This window comes from Brienomyrus brachyistius, chromosome 1 (genome assembly GCF_023856365.1).
Source record: "Brienomyrus brachyistius isolate T26 chromosome 1, BBRACH_0.4, whole genome shotgun sequence".
Taxonomy (NCBI): domain Eukaryota; kingdom Metazoa; phylum Chordata; class Actinopteri; order Osteoglossiformes; family Mormyridae; genus Brienomyrus; species Brienomyrus brachyistius.
In genome coordinates this window covers 23,814,628-23,832,884 of record NC_064533.1, presented here as the reverse complement: position 1 = coordinate 23,832,884, position 18,257 = coordinate 23,814,628, and the positions used below count along the sequence as shown (strand labels likewise).

The 18,257-nt window shown below is 44.0% G+C and overlaps 1 protein-coding gene across 2 annotated transcripts; it reads left to right on the top strand.

Annotated features, from left to right (window-relative positions):
• Positions 1 to 369: 369 nt before the first annotated feature.
• csrnp1b (cysteine-serine-rich nuclear protein 1b) lies at positions 370 to 16,328 on the top strand. Of its 2 annotated transcripts, none has more exons than XM_049022934.1 (5): positions 370 to 586; positions 8,386 to 8,585; positions 11,479 to 11,738; positions 13,678 to 13,974; positions 14,859 to 16,328. In XM_049022934.1, exons 2-5 carry the CDS (start codon positions 8,402 to 8,404, stop codon positions 15,828 to 15,830), a joined length of 1,713 nt encoding a protein of 570 aa, XP_048878891.1. In that variant the 5' UTR covers positions 370 to 586; positions 8,386 to 8,401; the 3' UTR covers positions 15,831 to 16,328. The 2 variants fall into 2 exon arrangements, with proteins under 2 accessions (XP_048878891.1, XP_048878899.1); XM_049022942.1 differs by lacking the exon at positions 370 to 586 and adding an exon at positions 6,299 to 6,531.
• The last annotated feature ends 1,929 nt before the right edge of the window (positions 16,329 to 18,257 follow it).

Here is an 18,257-nt window from a genome sequence, read left to right as displayed (position 1 = left end):
CCCACATAATTCTGGTTAACTTTATTACGTTAACAATATTACGGTGTTCTGGTATTTCACTGGGTTACGGTGTACTGTGTCGTTCATACACCTTTTTTGTTTCTCTGGCCTCCCTTGTCAGGTTATCAAGTATACTTTCTTTTCACTTTCTTTTAAAAAGCGTATCCAAGCACTGTTTACATACTCCCGCGGGCAAGGGTAGGGGAGATAATGAAGGGGATCGGCTGTCAGGATGCGTCTGCGCCCGGACCGGAGCTTGGCAAGGCAGGAAGCCGTGTGGGCAGGTCTGTCTCTCTCTCTCTCTCTCTCTCTCTCACTCTCTCTCTCTCTCTCTCTCTCTCTCCGTCATCGCCTGCGTCAGACGCCAGAAGGGAGTTTTCCACTGACGAAAAAGGATACGATCCCGAGCAGGCTGGATCAGACAAGGGAGCGTTTCAGCTGCTGCAGATCTCATACAATAAGCAGGAGCAAAAGTCAGCAGTCGGTGCAAAGGGGGACGTATTCCGTGGACCTATTCTTACGCACTTTTGTGTCGGATCTGTTGCCCTCTTTCCCCACTAATGGTGAACGGGTGCCCAAACTCCTAGTAAGTAATTTGCGGTATACGAGTTGCCTCGATGTTACGCGTTAATTTTTTTTCTACTCCTGTTGGCCATCGGCCAGGTAGTTGGAGCGGTTCTTTGCTCTGTGTCTGGAGGGTTGGATAATTGTTTTTCGGAAGTTTGGATTTGTCGATAAGACTGAGATCTGTTTTAACTTTTTATATGTATTATTTATATACTGGAAGTCTGACAAGCGCGAATACCGATTGAATTTTATTACAGACCATTTGCATTTTGAGGTTATTTTATCATTTAGATTTCTAAAACCCAGTTAGACGTTAGATTGTTACATTTGTAAATCGTTATCTTATTAAGTTAACATAAATCCCATTTACTGCTAGTTATTTGCAACATTGCAATGAAGCAGAACAAACGCAGTCTCTACAATAGTTTGTATTCAACATTTGATCCTTTGTTATTGTTAGCTCTGATTAATTTTAAAAACATTCTGTGTTTAACATTGTTTCGGTATTGCAATGTTTTAATGGTCAATACTGTGATGTGCCCCGTGTGTGCAATAAACTGATTTATTGTTCGCTTCTCTCATGGGCTCTTGTTACACCGGGCAGTTCTTGGAGCTGCACGGCACAGCTGATTGAGGTCGGCATTTAGCGGGACAGTGTTGTAATTGTAATTAGCATTAATCACCAGGGGTGAAGAGGTCAGCAGTCGAGGGATCGTGCTGCACTAGCAATAGGAGGAGCACGTCGTGATCTGACGCCCGTCTTCATGATATGTGCAGCTATTTTGATATAATGATACGAATTCGTTTGTGGCGCCCGGTGTTTTTACATAGTGACTAAGTGAAATCTATTGTTTGTATCTAAGATTATCCGACCGCTAAAACCATTCATTGTAAACGCCAATTGTATGTTGCATTTGAAGGTGATGTAGAAAAAGCGAGTGATCGTGTCTTAGGAAGGTGAAAAAACGTGTGCGTGTGGAGTGGTCTTCAATAATAACGGAGTATGGAAGCGGCTCTCGTGAACGCATGACCACCGTTTCACCGAGTCTCCATAGGCTCGCCGTCATTCGCTGCTTGTGATGAATTTTTGGTAGAGGACTATCGCATTCCCTGTAATGTGCAGCCCCTGCTTGGTTTTGGAGACCTCTGCATGCTTTTTTTCCTCCTCAGAAAGCCACGGATTAAACACAACCCGTTTTTAATACCCATGATCTGGCCGTGGTATATCTCGATCTATGCATGTAACGGACGTAATTATGATTAAATTCCTAAATCGTTTGGAATTATAAACAAAATGACTTTTGATTCGCCTTTTGATTGATTTAGAATTGTTTGCTCTAAAGTGACCGTTGATGACAGACTGTCGCCCACACAAATAGCAATGTCACGCTAGTTCTGCATAGAAGTTTATACTGAGTTTGCAGAAGTGGGATGCTATTATTTTTGACAGCTTAGATTAAAACATCCAATACGCAACCAAAACAGTGTTTTCAATCGCCGAAGCTTGTTTGCGTTTTGTATTTCGAACGTGTAAGATACAAAACAAGCACAAGTTACATATTTACTTATTTATAAACAGCAACTTCTACGGACCTTTCAATTCGAACGGTAAGACTGTGTTTAGCTACATAAAACGTGAGAAGTTTTACATTTAGAAAGAGACGTGAAGATAAAATACATAAATGCAGATATTTTAAACGTAACATTTTTTAAATGTATTTTGAGTAAAGTCTAAAAAGGTGGTTACGTAGGCCTCCAGGAATGGCTTAAGATAGTACAGCCAGAATGCCAATTTTATTAATAATGTATGCGTTTGGTTTCGTTTTTGTGAGGATTACATTTTTGTTCTGCCTGCACAATGATGGGTACTAAGTTCAAACACAGATAAGCATTTCCCACCGGTGTCCTAAAGTGTCCAACGGATTGCTCAGAGTGTAATCGATTTATTTTTCCAGAGTGATCATATTCCTTGAAATCTCTGCGTTCCTTCCCTTATCCAAATATTTTGTTTCTGGCATTAAGGGGGATTTCAGCAGCGTAATGTCGACCTCGCAACCTGTGACACTTGTGTCGTGTTTCACTTCTGTACCCGTAGCAGCTGGTTTTTCATAGTGACAAACGGAGATTGAACTGCGATACAGTTTCTCGCAGAGTGTAATGCTATATTTTTGCTCTGCACTGGTCATCCTATATAATGACTTGAGGAAACCATTAGAATGTGGCGGGGGGTGGGGGTGGGTAATGTGCACCGGATATCGTGCTGATGTACTACGAACCTCTCTTTGTAAAGACGATTAAGCAGTATAATGTTCTTCGTCTTTTTTTCTTTTTTTTTGGGGGGGGGGGCTTAAATATCAGGTACTGGCTAGTCAGGCCGCAGTGTGCTACTTCTGGACTGTTCACAGCCGGAGCCTAGTTGGGGAAACTCCAGTCCGTACAGGAATTCACAGAAGGAGCGGAGCGGGACGGCTGTCCTGAAATAAAGTGCCAAGTCTCGTTATCCTGGCGCTATATCTTACTGTGTCTTTAATTGTCCAGCACAGTTCTTAACATCGAGGAATGATGATGGCGGAGTCTCCCCCCCTCCCCCCAAGGGGCAGGTTTTTCCTGAACCTTCCTCTCCACAAGTTAGGAGGAATTGGCAATATTTATCACCCAGGAAAAAATAGTGCATTTTTAAGCGGGGGGGGGGGGGGGTTAATTATCATTTATTTTAGGCCGTGTTTTACCTTGGAATAAAAAATGCTTTGGACTAAGGACATGAGCAGTGATGCACCTGATGAAGTCTCCCCCGCCCGCCCGACCAGAGACGTAGGAACGGGGGGGCAATATTTAATTTGACTTAATTCAACTTATCCATAAACAGAGTATTTAAATTAAGTTGTGCCCCCCCAAGTCTCAAACTCTCCCTTACGCCTTTGCCGCCGCCCCCTCCACATACACACCCACACAATAAATACTTTCTTTCTTCTTTTCTCTCCAGAGAGTGTCTCCTTGTTTGTTATAGCACAAAGCGGGAGGGGGGCCTCGGCTGCAGCTTTACTTTCATGCCTGGCGTCTGTTTGAATGGAGGCGGACTGATCGCGCTGAAAAGGGAAGCATCTGGCATTTAAACGCCATCGAGGGGGCAAACGGCGGTTTCGGTCGGCGACGGACATCTTAATCAGCCGTCCGTGCTGCCCTCCGGGCCCTGGTCGGTTCGGGATTTGAGGCTCTTTGCCAGGTGCTGTTGGGATGTGATGGGATATGTGGTGGGCTTTCCCTGGATTTCTGGGTTTTCTTTTTTAGCAGTCTGTGTTTTTCTTAATTTTTCTTAAGTGGGGGTATCGTTGCATGTGGCGTTAATGTTTTTCTTTTAAAATATACATCACGATGTACAGAAACGCATTTATCATGTTTTAATTCTGAAGCTAGAGGGAGGAGCTTGAAGTCAATTTGCATTTCAGCTTGTGATTCGCAGGAGCGAGGAATATAAACTCCGTTTTACAGGGGCTGAAACCCATCTGGGTGAAATATCATTTGTGCTCGGCCAAAAACAGTGGGCGCCTGAAAGGAATTCCCATAGATCTGAGTCATTTTATTATTTGTATAAGCCCACCCCCACCCGTATAAAACAGGTTGAGGCCAAGTTTAAAAAAAAAAATCCCCGCACCCTAGCAGAAGTGAGCCAGGAAAGTTTTTAAAATAAATGGCTTTTAGTTAACTTAGTAAAAGATTGTTGTTCAGTGTAACAAGCGACCAGCTAAGCGGGTTGACTTTGCGTGCTGATTCTTTGATAATCCTTAAATGCTTGAGAGAAACATTTAATTTTATAGTTTGGACCTTAGTTTTCTGTAACCTGGCTTTAAGGCCCGCGTTGAGCTACGGTGGATTTGGAGCAGAGTGGAGTGCTGATTGTTCCCAGTGTGCAGGGGACGGATTCTGGGCTAAAGGGAGCTATTCAGGTAATGTGGTAATTATGGGTCATGCATTTCACTCACCCATCCATTAAAAGAGGCACATTGTCAGACGAAAAAAAAGAGGAGAACTGCAAGTCCCAGTAGCTCCCAGGGTAATACGATGCTGCTCTCGCGTGCGATTTAATTGCCTCCCCATGTGATGGGTCTGTCTGCCATGCAAATCTTGCCCTAGCAGTTCACGGCCGTTTGCGTTTCTCCAGGATGTCAGTTTGTATGATTTAGTCTAGGGTAAGTGTTACAGAGGTTCCGTTTCCCCTTTCTTACTGCCTCAAATCTTACTACGAGTTAAATGTAACATAAAAGTCTTAACATTTATATCAATTAAAAGAATTATTTTCAGATTAGAAAGTGTAGATGGGGAAATGTTGCCATTTAGTTGTTTATATTTCGTTGATATCGTTTCCTAGGCTTTTTTCCCTGTGGTTTTTATGATTTGATTACTGAATGTCTCTGTTTAGTGGCCTGATCTTACACTACAGCTTATTTCTGTTCGGTGGGTCACTGATTTGTTGCTTTCATTGTGGACCCCCCCCCCCCCCCCCCCACTTCATCACATTAAGGTCTATTTCCTAAACCCTGTCAGTACGGATTTTTGAACAGTCCCTCAGACGCCCCCCAATCTGCCCAGTGTGGCTGTAGATGGAACGCTACTAATACATAATTCATAAAATGACAGGATGGGGATGGGTGGTGGGGGGGCGGGGGAGACCTTTCTCTCTGGCCGCTTTATGTTGCACTGGAAACTCTACATGTGATGGGCTTTACTCCACAAAGAGTGAGAAGGCAAATCCCCCCCCCCCCCCCGAGGCGTTCACACACTCAAACCTGCTGCATTATTGCCCTACGAAAACACATATATTTTCCTTATTCTTTCCAGAATTGGTACACTACACCACAAAAGGTGTGGGGGTTTTGGTCTGGCCCAAGCAGATTAACCCCCCCCCCCCCCCCAATTGATTCTGCCCATCATGCTGCGTTAACAAATCAATTTGTCAAGTGGTTCCTGGCCAAAAGATAACGACCTACTACTGCCGATAACCCCCACAGACCCTGCCTCATCTAGGGCTTGATTATAACATTTCTGCTTAGCTAGGTCTCCCCATTCACCTCCAGCGAGCGAGCGAGGGAGGGAAAGGGGGGGGGGGGGAGATGCTGAACGTCAATGGCCCCTCTGTCAAGCTAGAAGAAAATGAAGGATGTGCACCTGAATGGAAGCCGCATGTCGCATGACTCCAGTGTGTGTGGGAAATGGCCACTACGTCCATGTGTACTGGAATTAAGATAAGGCCCCTAAGGAAAGTGTGAATGTGCACGATCTAATCGTGTGCTAATTATAACATTATTAATGACATCATTATATTTTATCTCTGATTACCTGTCTTTATTCGAACTAGGGAAAACTGACAAGGCTAGTTAAGTGAACTGGGTATATTGTCACTAAAGTCATTTAATATAACCTGTGCTGAACATTTGTTAGTATCTGTAACATTAAGGGACACAAATGTTTCCGGTAATTTCCTGAAATTTGGTGCTGGCGGTAGGATATGAATTGTCTTGAAATGCAAAGGGTTTTTGGTTCCATCTTATTGCATGCGTGAGATGAGATCATTTCCAGTGCTTTGCTGAAAGTCCGGCACCCTCGGTTCTCGCTGTTCTATGCAAATAAGCCTTGGCATCTTATCGGAGCGGCGGGGTCAGCGGAACGCGGCCAGCGGCGAGTACGCCACCTGGGGCTCCGGGGGGGGGGGGGGGGCGCTCCATCGCTTCTCGGAGAGCTGGCGGAATTGGGTGGCCTAGGAGTGTCCGCGGCTACTATGCCTTTCTTTTTCCCCGGGGATGGTGTTTGCTTAAGGAAATCTGAGCAAATGTAAAGCCGGTGCCCCTCCCAGACTGTAAACTGGTCCATGTGTCGGCGAGAGCAGTGAGGTCAGCATCTGCGCCACATTGACACGCGTTGGCCGACTGAGACCCTGTGCCAGTCAGGAGCGGATGGATTATATCAAAGGTCAGTGGGAAGAAGACAGGCTGCCTGTGTGACTCCCTGGGGGGGCGGGGATGGGGGGGGGGGCTCCTTTTGCAGCCTGGTGTCATTTATCAGACGTACACTCATTTTACGGGTTGTTGTTATTATTTCTGTTGTTTGTTGGTTAAAAATAAGCGTCATTTCCCTGCCAAGGAAATACAACTTCTAGCTAGTGAACAAAGCATATTATAACGTGGAACGGAATGAAGGATTTTTGTCACATGCAAAGTTTAGTCGGGCTATAACCTGCAGTGAAGTGAAAGGTGGTCAATTAAAAGGTGGTCATTAAAACAGAAATGACAATAAGAAAATAAAGGGAAAAAAAGATAATTGTATAATAAATATGAACAGCAAGTGAAAAATTAGTGGGGGGCAAATGCAGCATTGCTCGAAGTGTGTGGTTCGTGTGTAAGGTGCAAGTGTTAAATTGTAACACTCTTTGAGATAAGTGTTCCGTTAAATATATTGCCAGAATTCATCTGACTGCTAGGTAGTTTGCATGCACACATTATAGTAGTGTGCTGGGGTGTGGGGCTGGTCGGAGGGCAGGGTGTGTTGAAAGAACGTTTACGCCGGGCCAGCAGCTTCCCTTCACGTGTGAGCGTGGCAGGCTTCAGCTGTTGCATAACGGCTGCGATGTGTGTACTGATTAGGGCAATGTGCACTGGATCCGAGCGTTCTTAACGAGCTCGCGTCAGGCACGGAGAACCATGCTGTCGCGTCTGCGTCAGAAGGAAGATCGGGAAGGAGCCACTGTGAAACATTTCATCAGATAATGACTGACTGACTCAACAGGATTCACAGCACACATTTATATTGATTATGTATATAATTTATGTATATAACTTAAGTTGTGCAAAACAATCAAGACAGATCAACACCCCTAAGTAATTCCGCATATGTAAAAGTACTTGGTGACTAAAAAGAGATTCTAACTACAGACGCTACACTACTTAGGAATGTGTTGCGTTCCAAACGGCTGTTCATAACTTGAAATGTTCGTAAGTCGTTATTCAGCATCATTTTAAGGGTATATACAAATACGAAGAACTAGGATGCTGGGAGTACGAAGGTTATACTGCTGCAGAGGTGGGAGTAGCAGCCAGAAGTCGTACTAGGCAGAATTGGTGCACAGGAAAAAAAAAGATTCTGCGGACAGGAAACGGGAGCCCAAGGAACACAGTTTGGACTTACAGTCCTCTTCGTTCATATGTCTGAAAGTTCGATGGTTGAAAGTTCGTAAGTAGAGGAGTGTCTGTATATGAACGTAAAAGGTCAGTTTTGTTTAACAAGACTGTGTTGTGTATAGATTCACTAAAGTCAACATTCTTTGCAGTTAGCATATGACAACCGAAGAACAAAAGCTCACTCAAGTTTGCAAGTAAAACTTGCTCAAGTTTGCAAGTAAATCCCATTTCTATGGATTCAGTGAGTTTTGGGAATGTAACAAAAGTTCTTTGCCAGATTACACGTGGGCTGAGTGAATTTTGGTTCCCAATACTTGAAAGTATGATGATATGATGAGAGCCTGGTTTATGCCATTGGCAGTCGAAAATATTGACTTGAGTGATTTTGGAAGTTTGCTCATAGGTGTGGTCTTTTGATTGTGTAAGATATGTTTTATTGACTTCTACATGACTATTGTCTTCACTCTTACAGCACATATTGTTATTGTCTTCACTGAAGTAGTTGTTTATTGGCTTATTTATTAGGGACAATGCATACTGATAACATTGCTGTAAATATGTCAGTTAGCCAAAAGGCTAGCTTTCATCTGTAGTCCCAGAATTCCTTTTTTTTTATAAAAAAAATACTCCTTCCCATCCTTGTTAACAGATTTCCCAGTAACGCCATGAGTGGCCCTTTGAAGAGAAAGTTCAGCGAAGTCGACGAGGACCGCTGCTACTCGTCATCCTCACCCTCCTCACTCTCCTCCCCAGCCAGCTCAGAGTGGGACTCCGATGGGGGGAGCTTTCACTCTGACACCTTGGATTCGAGGCCTAGTGCTCCCAGCTCCCCAGAAGCTCTCGTTCCTAGTGAGTATCGGCAGTGCCCAACGAGGTGGCCTTTTCTGTGCCTTTTCTCATAGGTGTCCTGGGTGACTATCCAAGATAATGTCCAGAAAATAATACAGAACCGTGGGAAGAGGGGAACGAGAAAATCAAAGTAGTTGTAGCAGTGCGACAGATCATGGCGCCACTCTGCCTTAAATGTTAAGTATTGCCACCAATCTTCCGCTGCTTATCCAGTACAGGGTTAGAGGCAAGGACAACTTTTAAGGTGGGGGGCATAAGCGGGGTCATAATTCATACAGGGAGCCAACCTTATTAGTAAGTTAGTAATGCGTTTTCAATTGAGTCATAGAGGAGGGGGGCACTCCGGAGACCAATGAGCTTTCAGCTGGGGCCAGTGGCTCTGTGGCTCCTCCCCTGTATACGCCTGGTCAGATGACCCTGGAGCCCGTCCAAAGAAGCACAGGGGACACCATGGAATGGATGCCAGTGCATCATAGGGCTCAGTCACACTCCCCGAAGTAATGCGTACTAAAAAGTACCAGTGATTGCTTTGTCGGCAGAAAGAAAGAATCTATGTGGTTATAAAATGTATCTGCTGTAGTGGTACATTCTGCCCTCTGCTGGTGAGTTGAAGGGAAGGGCGACTGCCATGGAGTTCCCAGGAGGGGAGGGCAGGCAGCCAGTGGGCAAGCCCAGGCCGAGCGCCAGCTGGAATAGCAAACGCCTTGTGGGCAGCCAGCTGGGCGAGTGCCCAGCACAGGTGCTCGAGAGGGTGACCGGTGGACTAGCAGGGCTATAGTGGAAAGGTGTGTGTGTGTCTGCATGTGGAAGGAGGTGTCAAGGAAGAGAAGGACACTTGAGGACACACTGGGGGGTGGGGAGGGGGGAAATTTATGGATTAATAGAAACACTGCAAGGGTAAGATGAGGAGAGTGGGCATTTTCAGTCCGTCATGGTGACAGCATGAAGAGTGCAACAGAACTCTTGCAACAGCCCCCGCTCCCCCAAGATGCAACATGTGAATTTCACATAGCTTAAACCACTTCAGCTTCTTAGCATGGTCCATTTGAATACACTAGATAGGATGTCAAAGCTTAATTAACAGCAACATTTTCTTATAGTAAACTGACATTCCCTGAAGTTTTTTTCTGGCATCTTAGAAAGCAATCGCACTCCAGACTCCATCTTTGAGGAACCAGTGGGTTAATCAGCAATGTTGGGATTACTGCCAAGCTGAGGCCCGTGGGACGAAGGGGGGGGGGGGAGGCGATCTCAACAACTCATCCCAACTGCTGTAACCAGGGGGAGGAGGTTCACCTGCTGAGGGTCTGTGGCGCCGTGTAATTTTGGACGGTCTTTTGAATTACCATGGAGGGGCTAACTTTAGCCAGAATCATAGGATTGATGTCCTGGAGAGCTGATTGCTAGAGATTCTCAAAGGCTGACAAACAGAGTTTCCTTAGTTTTTTTAATTATTATTAAGAGAAGCAGTTTAGTATGATTTAGTTTAATTAATTTGCTTCCACTGTAGGGCAAAAGGATTAAGCTTGCTAGTAGCATTTACATTTTGTTTATTTAGCAGTCAGACAGCTAGAGCAATTAGCGGTTAAGGGCCTCGCTCAGGGGCTCAACAGTGACATCACTCTTCCGACCCTGGGATTTGAACCGGCAACCTTCTAATCGCAACGTTCTGAGCTACTGTGCCACACACCGCCCCTCTGGTAAACGGGGACAGTGTTCCAAAAAAAGTTTTGGGGTTGGATTGAATGGTGATATCTGAGACCATGGACTGAGACTGCAGGATACATGTCTGTAATGGGATCAGAAAATGGGTCAACGTGTCCTGCATGAACGTTGATGGGTGATATCAGCCTTAGTCAATTTATGGGATTTGTTCGGTAGTTATTGAATTTACTTTCCCGATATCTATTCCGTGTTAGTCATTTTGGAGGTAGTCATTTCTTGATCTCACGATGACAAAGAGCTTCAGTTAGAGTTAAATTAATTGTTTTTATTTATTAAGCCACATGTCAGGATTTATCTGTAATAGCAGTAGAAATTCACAGATTTAATTTGATTGTCTTAAGTGACAAATGGTTATGAATTTCATTTGCTAGTTATTCTAAACCATGATTGTTGAAGATATGATTACGCTGCGGTTTGAAAATTTGCATCATTTTCATGTGAATCGAGAAGCTACATGGTTGGTCATGCGTTACACTCCATCTAGTGGCTGCGTATGGATCTGCAGTGGGGCAGCTGCGTAGCTGCAGCCTCAGTAATCAGGGGTTCTGTTTGTCAGATTAATCCTGACATGTGGCTTAATAAATAAAAACAATTAATTTAACTCTAACTGAAGCTCTTTGTCATCATGAGATCAAGAAATGACTACCTCCAAAATGACTATAATATTTCTGGATTTGATGTTTTGAGGTTTGTTCATCATCAGTGGAACATTTTTCAGGAAATCATATTCCCTCCTCACCTTCAAGGAAAACCTCAAGCCCCCAGAATTGTACAATAGTTTAAATTCAAATAAACAAAGTTTTTTTTTGGGGGGGGGGGAGCCTCAAGACTCATCCTGTCCGTATGTTCTCCATGTTCCCTAAAGGCTCTGGATGTTGTACTTCTCTGTACCATTGAATAGACTTATCAGGTTCTTGCTTTGCTGGAAAGTGCTGCGTAGCTCATGTTCCTTTGCTGTTTACGCTTGTATCTGGCAATTCTTTGGAAGCTCAGCCTATCCGCACTTGTCTAGTTCACTCCTTAGTGGCCTTATCTATGTGATGTACTTCACACAAAATACAATAAGTGTAAGTTGCCATGGTGACCAGGCAGAAAGAGGTAATCCAAATATCTTGCCTTTATTTCTGTCGGGTTGGGCACTGACGGCCTGCTTCTTGACCCTCTGCAGCCACGTCCATCCTGAAGAAGGCCAAGCGGCCGCGGAAAGGCGCCGTGCAGTTTGACCAGGTGATCGTCTACTACTTTCCGCGCTGCCAGGGCTTCAGCAGCGTGCCCAGCCGCGGGGGATGCACCCTGGGTATGGTACGCGAGCACAGTGCCTGTCACAGGTACACCCTCGCAGAGTTCGCCCTGGAGCAGAGACACCTTCGCTGGGAGAAGATAAAGGACAGGTTGAAGGAGGAGAAGCTCGAGGGCCTGAGGCAGAAGGTAAATCATACTGTCCTCCTCTTACCATCTTCCCTTCCTTTTAAGCTGCCTAGAAGGCTTATTTGAACAAACCAGGCTTGGAAGACTTGGTCCTCTACTTCAGAGAGTCCTTGGGGACCTGCAGCCGGTCCAGATTTTTGCTCCCTCCCAGCTCCTGGTGAACTGTCTGTGGCTCCCTGAGGACTGGATTGGGAAACGCTCTACTTGCTTGTTGATTTAAACCTGGAGGTTTTAAGGTTCAGTCAAGATGATAACAGGGTTCCCTTGGCCAGGTTCTGTCATAGTTACTGTTGTGCCTCTGAAGAGGCAGTCACTTGCCAAAACAAGTTACTCTGATTCTTCATGGTCCGTGTCTATAAAGATTGGTTGAATTTTGCAGTATTGCGTTGACTCTAGTATCTAAGAAAAATAAAGACGTTGCTTGTACTGGAGTTATGTATCCTTAAGTCTTTAGCTGTGCTGGTAGGAATGAGATTTTGAAACCAGCACTTGTGCATGCTGAGTAAACAAGCTTTTAATGCACCTCTGATTAGTGACTTTATTGGGTCCCACTTGGTTGATTCCACAGACACAAATAATAACGTTGGTGGCTGGGGGTGGTGAGTGATCGGTTCAAGCTCTGGCCTCGGCAGAATAGTCACATACCCGTAAGCCCTTGACCAGCAGTTCCAGGGCCGCTGCGCGTTGACTGACTGCGCTGTGACTCCCAAGCTATGGAGAGCAAGCTGTACCTGTTGGAGATGGCCCGATTCACGTTATTTCAGTTCAGATCTGATTCTGATACACAACTGCTGATACCTATACGGATTCTGATACAAAAGGTTTTTTTTTATTTATTTATTTAATAAATATATTTATATATAATTTTAAAAAAACTATGCCAAAAAAGTTAGTAATGTACTGTTCCACCTCATTTGTCGATCTTGTTTTAAGCATTTTTGAAGCATCTGCAGTTGTGTATCTTCCAAGCGAGGATACACACGTAGCAAATGCTTAAAATGCCCCCCAGCTTTTCTCCCACTGGCAACAGCATCACTTACACTTAGTTGCGGTAGCAGCCCATCGTGTATCGCAAGCTGTAGTGAGTGCGCAGAACAGCCCAAGCTAGTAAATCCCAAATCATCTATTGCTTTTTTCATATTACTCGCGTTGTCTCACACAATTGTTTGCACTTCGTTTAATGGTATTTTCCAGTAAATGCTACTTCCACCTCTCAAAACTTTGTTTTTTCCAAAGACTGCTACTAGTTGTTTTTTCAAGAGTAAAATACTCCCGGACCGTCACCCTCATATCTGATGTTCTTGCACTCCTCCTACTGCAAAGGGTATGCACATGACGTCACAGCGGGCGGAAGTCACTGCGCGAACACTCACTGAGTGGTAAAACAACTGAGAGGCAGCGTTAGCGTTCAGCTTGAATGCCGCTAAAAAGTATCTAAAATGGGAAAGAGCTGTTGTGCTATTGTACACATTAACTTATCAAGACTGCCGAAAACTAAATAAGTAATTATCAGACGTGGATGGGTCACATATGGCTGATATCTGATCTGTCTAAGAGGCATGGATCTGTGCCCATACCGATCCGAATATCAGATCGATGCACCTTCAGTACCTATGCTTGCACATGTGCAAATAGCAAATAACAATAATAAATAATACTATTCTTATTTCCAGTAGTGGTTAGGAATTTAAAAGAAAATGCAGAATTTCCAATTAAAATTAAACGGTGCTGTCAGTAGTGACTTCCACAAGGTCTGAGAATTGTTCTGCATCCACAAAACGTTACTTTTTGTTTGTTCTTTATTTCATGCCCCCTTCTCAGATGCCACCCTTGCTTCCGTGCTCAGTTTCATCTTTGTTCTTCAGGAAAAAAGTTCAAATGTTGAAAACGAATCCCCTTCGAGCATTCCTGAATCTGTCTTTGCATGGCTACCCCACAGCTAACAAAGAACGGCACCCAGGACTCAGAGGAGGCCAGCAAGCTGACAGTGGAGGACATCTCTGACGAGGACCTCGACCTCGGCGGTGTCGACCTGGGGGACAGTTCGTCCCTCCAGCCCTACCCATCCAAGAGGAGGCATGCTCTGCTGAAGGCTGCCGGAGTGAAGAAGATCGACCGCGAGGAGAAGCGACACCTCCACGCCATCCGACTCTCACGGGAGGACTGTGGCTGCGACTGCCAGGGCTTCTGTGAGCCCGAGACCTGCACCTGCAGCCTGGCGGGCATCAAGTGCCAGGTATTTCTGCCATTGACCACCTTGCACATCATAATCCTTAAGGAAACTCAACACTTACAAGTGTTATGTCAGGGCAGTCGAAGTCAACGCATCGATCTGTTAGCATTAGTCGTAAAGTCATAACCTGTTATTTCTTTGATTGTGTTTAAATTTTTAATTAACTTTGATACCTCGATGGGAGAATAGTATAAGCAAACAAAGATTTGTTAATAGGGATTTCAAGTAATTAATTTTAATCACCTACCTTGGGGATAATTGTTGTAATAACCATTGTAATTGTTGTGTGTATTCTGTGTACCTATTAAATTCTGTGTGTGTGTGTGTGTGTGTGTGTGTGTGTGTTTTTTTTTTAACATTGTTCATACTATTCTCCCATTGGGGTATCAAAATTAACTTAAATCAGTCAATGAAATAGTAACGTGTTGTGACTTTAGGATTAATGCTAACTCTGTTATGCATAAACTTTAGACTTAAATAGTATCAGCACTTTGTAAATTCTGGATCCTTGTTCAAAAGCCTCAGTGGGTACCGGCTGTGTGCTGTCAGTCACAGCTGAAAGGTTACTTCATTAGCTCCGTTTGTGTGATTGACAGTGCAATATAATCCCACCATGGCTTCCAAAGCTCTCTTTCTCCCATGATCACAGTTTCTTCATTATTGCTTGATCTCCACAGCTTTTCCCTCTCGGAACCATGGCTGTTCATTCTTTATAGAGAGCTAGGAAAACCCGTTGACTAACCAGGATTCGGGTCCTCAGATTATACAAAATTGAGTTGCGATTCCAAAGTTGAGCTCGGGATTTAATTGGCTGTGATGATCTCTGGACTGCATTAGTCATGATGATCTTCTGCGGGAAGTTCATGTGTGTTTCTACTGCCCCATAGATGGACCACTCCTCATTCCCCTGTGGCTGCACCAAGGATGGCTGTGGGAATACCGAAGGCCGCATCGAGTTTAATTCAGGCCGGGTCCAGACTCATTATATCCACACTATCATGAAGCTGGAGCTGGAGAAGCGTCTGGAGGAGGAGAGCAGTGAGGTGGACACCCTGGGCTTGTCCTCCGTTGAAGAGGACAGTGAGGTTCCCCCCGTCAGCCCCTCATTCCACTTCAGCCCCGAATTAGCAGCAGCGGGAGACAACAGCTGTAGCAGCGACATGACAGACTCCTCTTCCAGCTCTCTGAGCCGTAGCGAGGATTTGGAGACGGGGAGGCCACCGCGACCAGCCCGTCCAGCCCTAGATGTGGACGATGATGGACTGGCGCGCATCCTCAGTTTCGGCGACTCCGACAACGAAGACTGTCCTGGTAGCAACGACGGACACCAGCAGAGCGGCCAGTGGCAGCAACGAGGACCACCGAAGGGGCCGGCAGGGTTTGTTGCAGCAGAACCCTTCAGCGGAAATGGCATGAGACCTGCCGTACCAAGCGACTGTGCGGACAATCGTGTCCTGACAATCTCCGAAATGCTGGACGAAAACGCCAACCAGGGCAGTGTGCCTCCATCAACTGGCCCCCTGCCTGGTACCCTTCTCCCATCCTTGGATCACACCAACGGCTTGATGGACCTTAGCCTCTCTTCAGGTTCTGACCTAGAGTTCTTCGAAGGCTTTCCCAGCTTCCGGCACAACCCCATGTACGGCTCGCTGAAGGACTACGAGAATCTGGATGACAATTTTCAGTTTCAGTTTCCCAACTACCCCAACCTGCCCCAGGTTAATGACTCTGGCACCTGCCTCCTGGAGTCCCTGATAGGCCTGTCTGACTGCATCCCAGAGCCCTCTACGGCTTTTACGGACAACCAGTTGTTGGAAGAAGCTATGAAGTCCTCCGTATCGGAATCACTAAAGGTTTAACGGAAATGCTTTGGCATTTGGCAAAATTGCCTGAAGAATGCACATTTATACTTTATAAAACTTCTTTGGGTTACAGCAGTCTAAAGATCGCTGTGAACCAACTCTTGTTTTGCCATTCATATTTCAGTGAAAGGGATATGTTTATCATTAATCAGTTTGTGATTAAAGCTTCAGTCAGGGATCGTAAGTTATTGGATGGGTAGGTTATGGGGTAATGACCTTGCCTGATTTTTCTGGCAGCAGATGGCCTAAAAAGCAGCTGCCGCTTTGTGTCTATGGATGGGTCGGGAAATGTGATGCATCTAATGGATCTCTGGCCTGCACAATCTCAGCAGTGGCATGAAGACCTTAGTAGTCACTTTGACCTTCTTGATTTGGGACCCATGTACAGCCCTGGTACAGAGTCTGTAAACTCCAGTACTCTTGTGCAGTGGAGCATTTTGTTCCAATCTGCTTATTTCTTAAAAAAAAAAAAATATCAAGATAAACTGATCTAATGGGTCAGATGTGCCAAAGCAGTAGTTAGTATAAATTCAACTGAAGAAAATGCTCCGCACAGCTGTAATGGACTGGACTACTGGTCTAAAGCATGAGTTCATTTAACTCGGTTAGCACTTTACCCACAAGAATTTTAACAATTGAACTGATTTTGGGCCAAAATTTTGTCTTTGGCCAACAGCCTATCCTTTGGGGTTAATGAAATTAATAGTTTACGTGACACGGAACACGGAGCGTATTATTATTTATGAACTACAAACCTGAGTTGTGAATCATGTGGGCATTTAGGGACGACTAGTACAACTGTACAGTCTCAGGAGTATTGGAGGAGATGTAATTTATTTTGTATTTTTAATTTATTTTTCAATGAAAAATAAATTCCAGTAGCGCTGTGGTCAGACATTTGGAAATGCTACTACGATACTGGGAAGCTTCCAGAAATTGGAGTGTACAGATTGTTTACCTGGCCCTCAGCATTTATTGTCCTTGGGGTTGAGGTGGAGGGTTTGGGGGGGTGGGCAATGTGTGTGTGTGTGAGGAGGAGGGGGGGGGTTTGTCATGGAGTTTTGGACGCTGTAGATATGAGTAATAAAAGTAGGCTCTGATAAAAATATAATTTTAAGAAATTAGATTATTTATCATTTGTCACTTCTGATCTAATTTATTTAATCTTAAAATGTGCTCTCATAATAAGAGTTGACTTAATGTGCCTGTTATGGTGAGAGATGACTTTAGTCCACAGTCTTGACATGGCCTCAGCTAGCTGCTGCCCTGGGAGCTGTGTCCTCTATTTGTCAACTCAAAACTAAGGGCCTGTCAAATTAGACACTTAAATAGGTAATCCTTCTAATTTTTTGTAACTAAATTGTGTACATTTAAAAAGAGAATTCTAATCTGTATTACAGAAATTATTTTATGACAAAATGATTATATAAATTTTTTGGAAATTTGAAACATTTCTAATATATTAATTATAAAATATCAGCAAAATAGCCATCGCTTAAACAAATATTTGCAAGTATTCTTTTGTGAAATAAAATGGAAATATTGGGGGGGGAGGGGGTTCCCCATAAAATTACACTAACTCAAATAGAACTGAGCCCAGAATTCAGGATATTTTGACTGGTGGCAAGTAAGAAACAAATGACTGACTGTGCCAGTGAGTGATTTCTGAGATATATATGTTTTATGCACGTTGTATTAATGTTTCTCCCCTTTTTTTGGGGGTGAAAAAATTGTATAATTTTTCACTATCACAATAACATAATGAGGCCCCCCTAAACTCGCTGAAGTATAGTTCATTTCTGACTAGTGATAGTGGCTGTGGTGGCATAGTGCCACCTTATGGTTTACACATAGGAATTTCCCCAGCTGTACTGTTCAGTTACATTCCACGGCATCACCAAACATTCTTAGAAGAGTGCGAAATTAACCACCACGTTAACATTTACTTCTGCCTTTGTGTGTGTGTGTTGTTTTTATGTGATTTTGTTTCTTTAGTGCCAAAACAGGGCACTGAGTTTTGTAAATAACCTATTTTTCTTGTAAAATATATGGCTTGTTCTGGAGAAATGCATTTCTGGGTATTTATTATCGTAATAATTAACTCTGTATTCATCTCAGACTTTGCTAAATGCATTTCATTTGCCCTCACTGTTGTCCTTATTTACCTGCTTAAATGGTACTGAGCAAAAAAAATGCATTTTCTACATTCTCATTGTAAGGAACTTTATAAAATGTTTTCATCCAAGCAATTTGAAAGTGTTTCTATTACTTCAAATAAATGTTCAGACTTTGTTAAATGCTGGAACTCCTGTGCATTTTTTAATGTGATAAAATTATTTTCAGTATCCATGTTCATTATTTTAATTGTCTCCTCCTGAATGAAAGACGCACATTTTTCTGTCGCATCTGTGATCTTGCAGTAGG

Coding starts and splice junctions, on each gene's coding strand:
- csrnp1b (XM_049022934.1), top strand. CDS start 8,402: ATGAGTGGCCCTTTGAAGAGAAAGTTCAGCGAAGTCGACGAGGACCGC. Junction 8,586..11,478: donor CCCAGAAGCTCTCGTTCCTA/GTGAGTATCGGC, acceptor GACCCTCTGCAG/CCACGTCCATCCTGAAGAAG. Junction 11,739..13,677: donor TCGAGGGCCTGAGGCAGAAG/GTAAATCATACT, acceptor GCTACCCCACAG/CTAACAAAGAACGGCACCCA.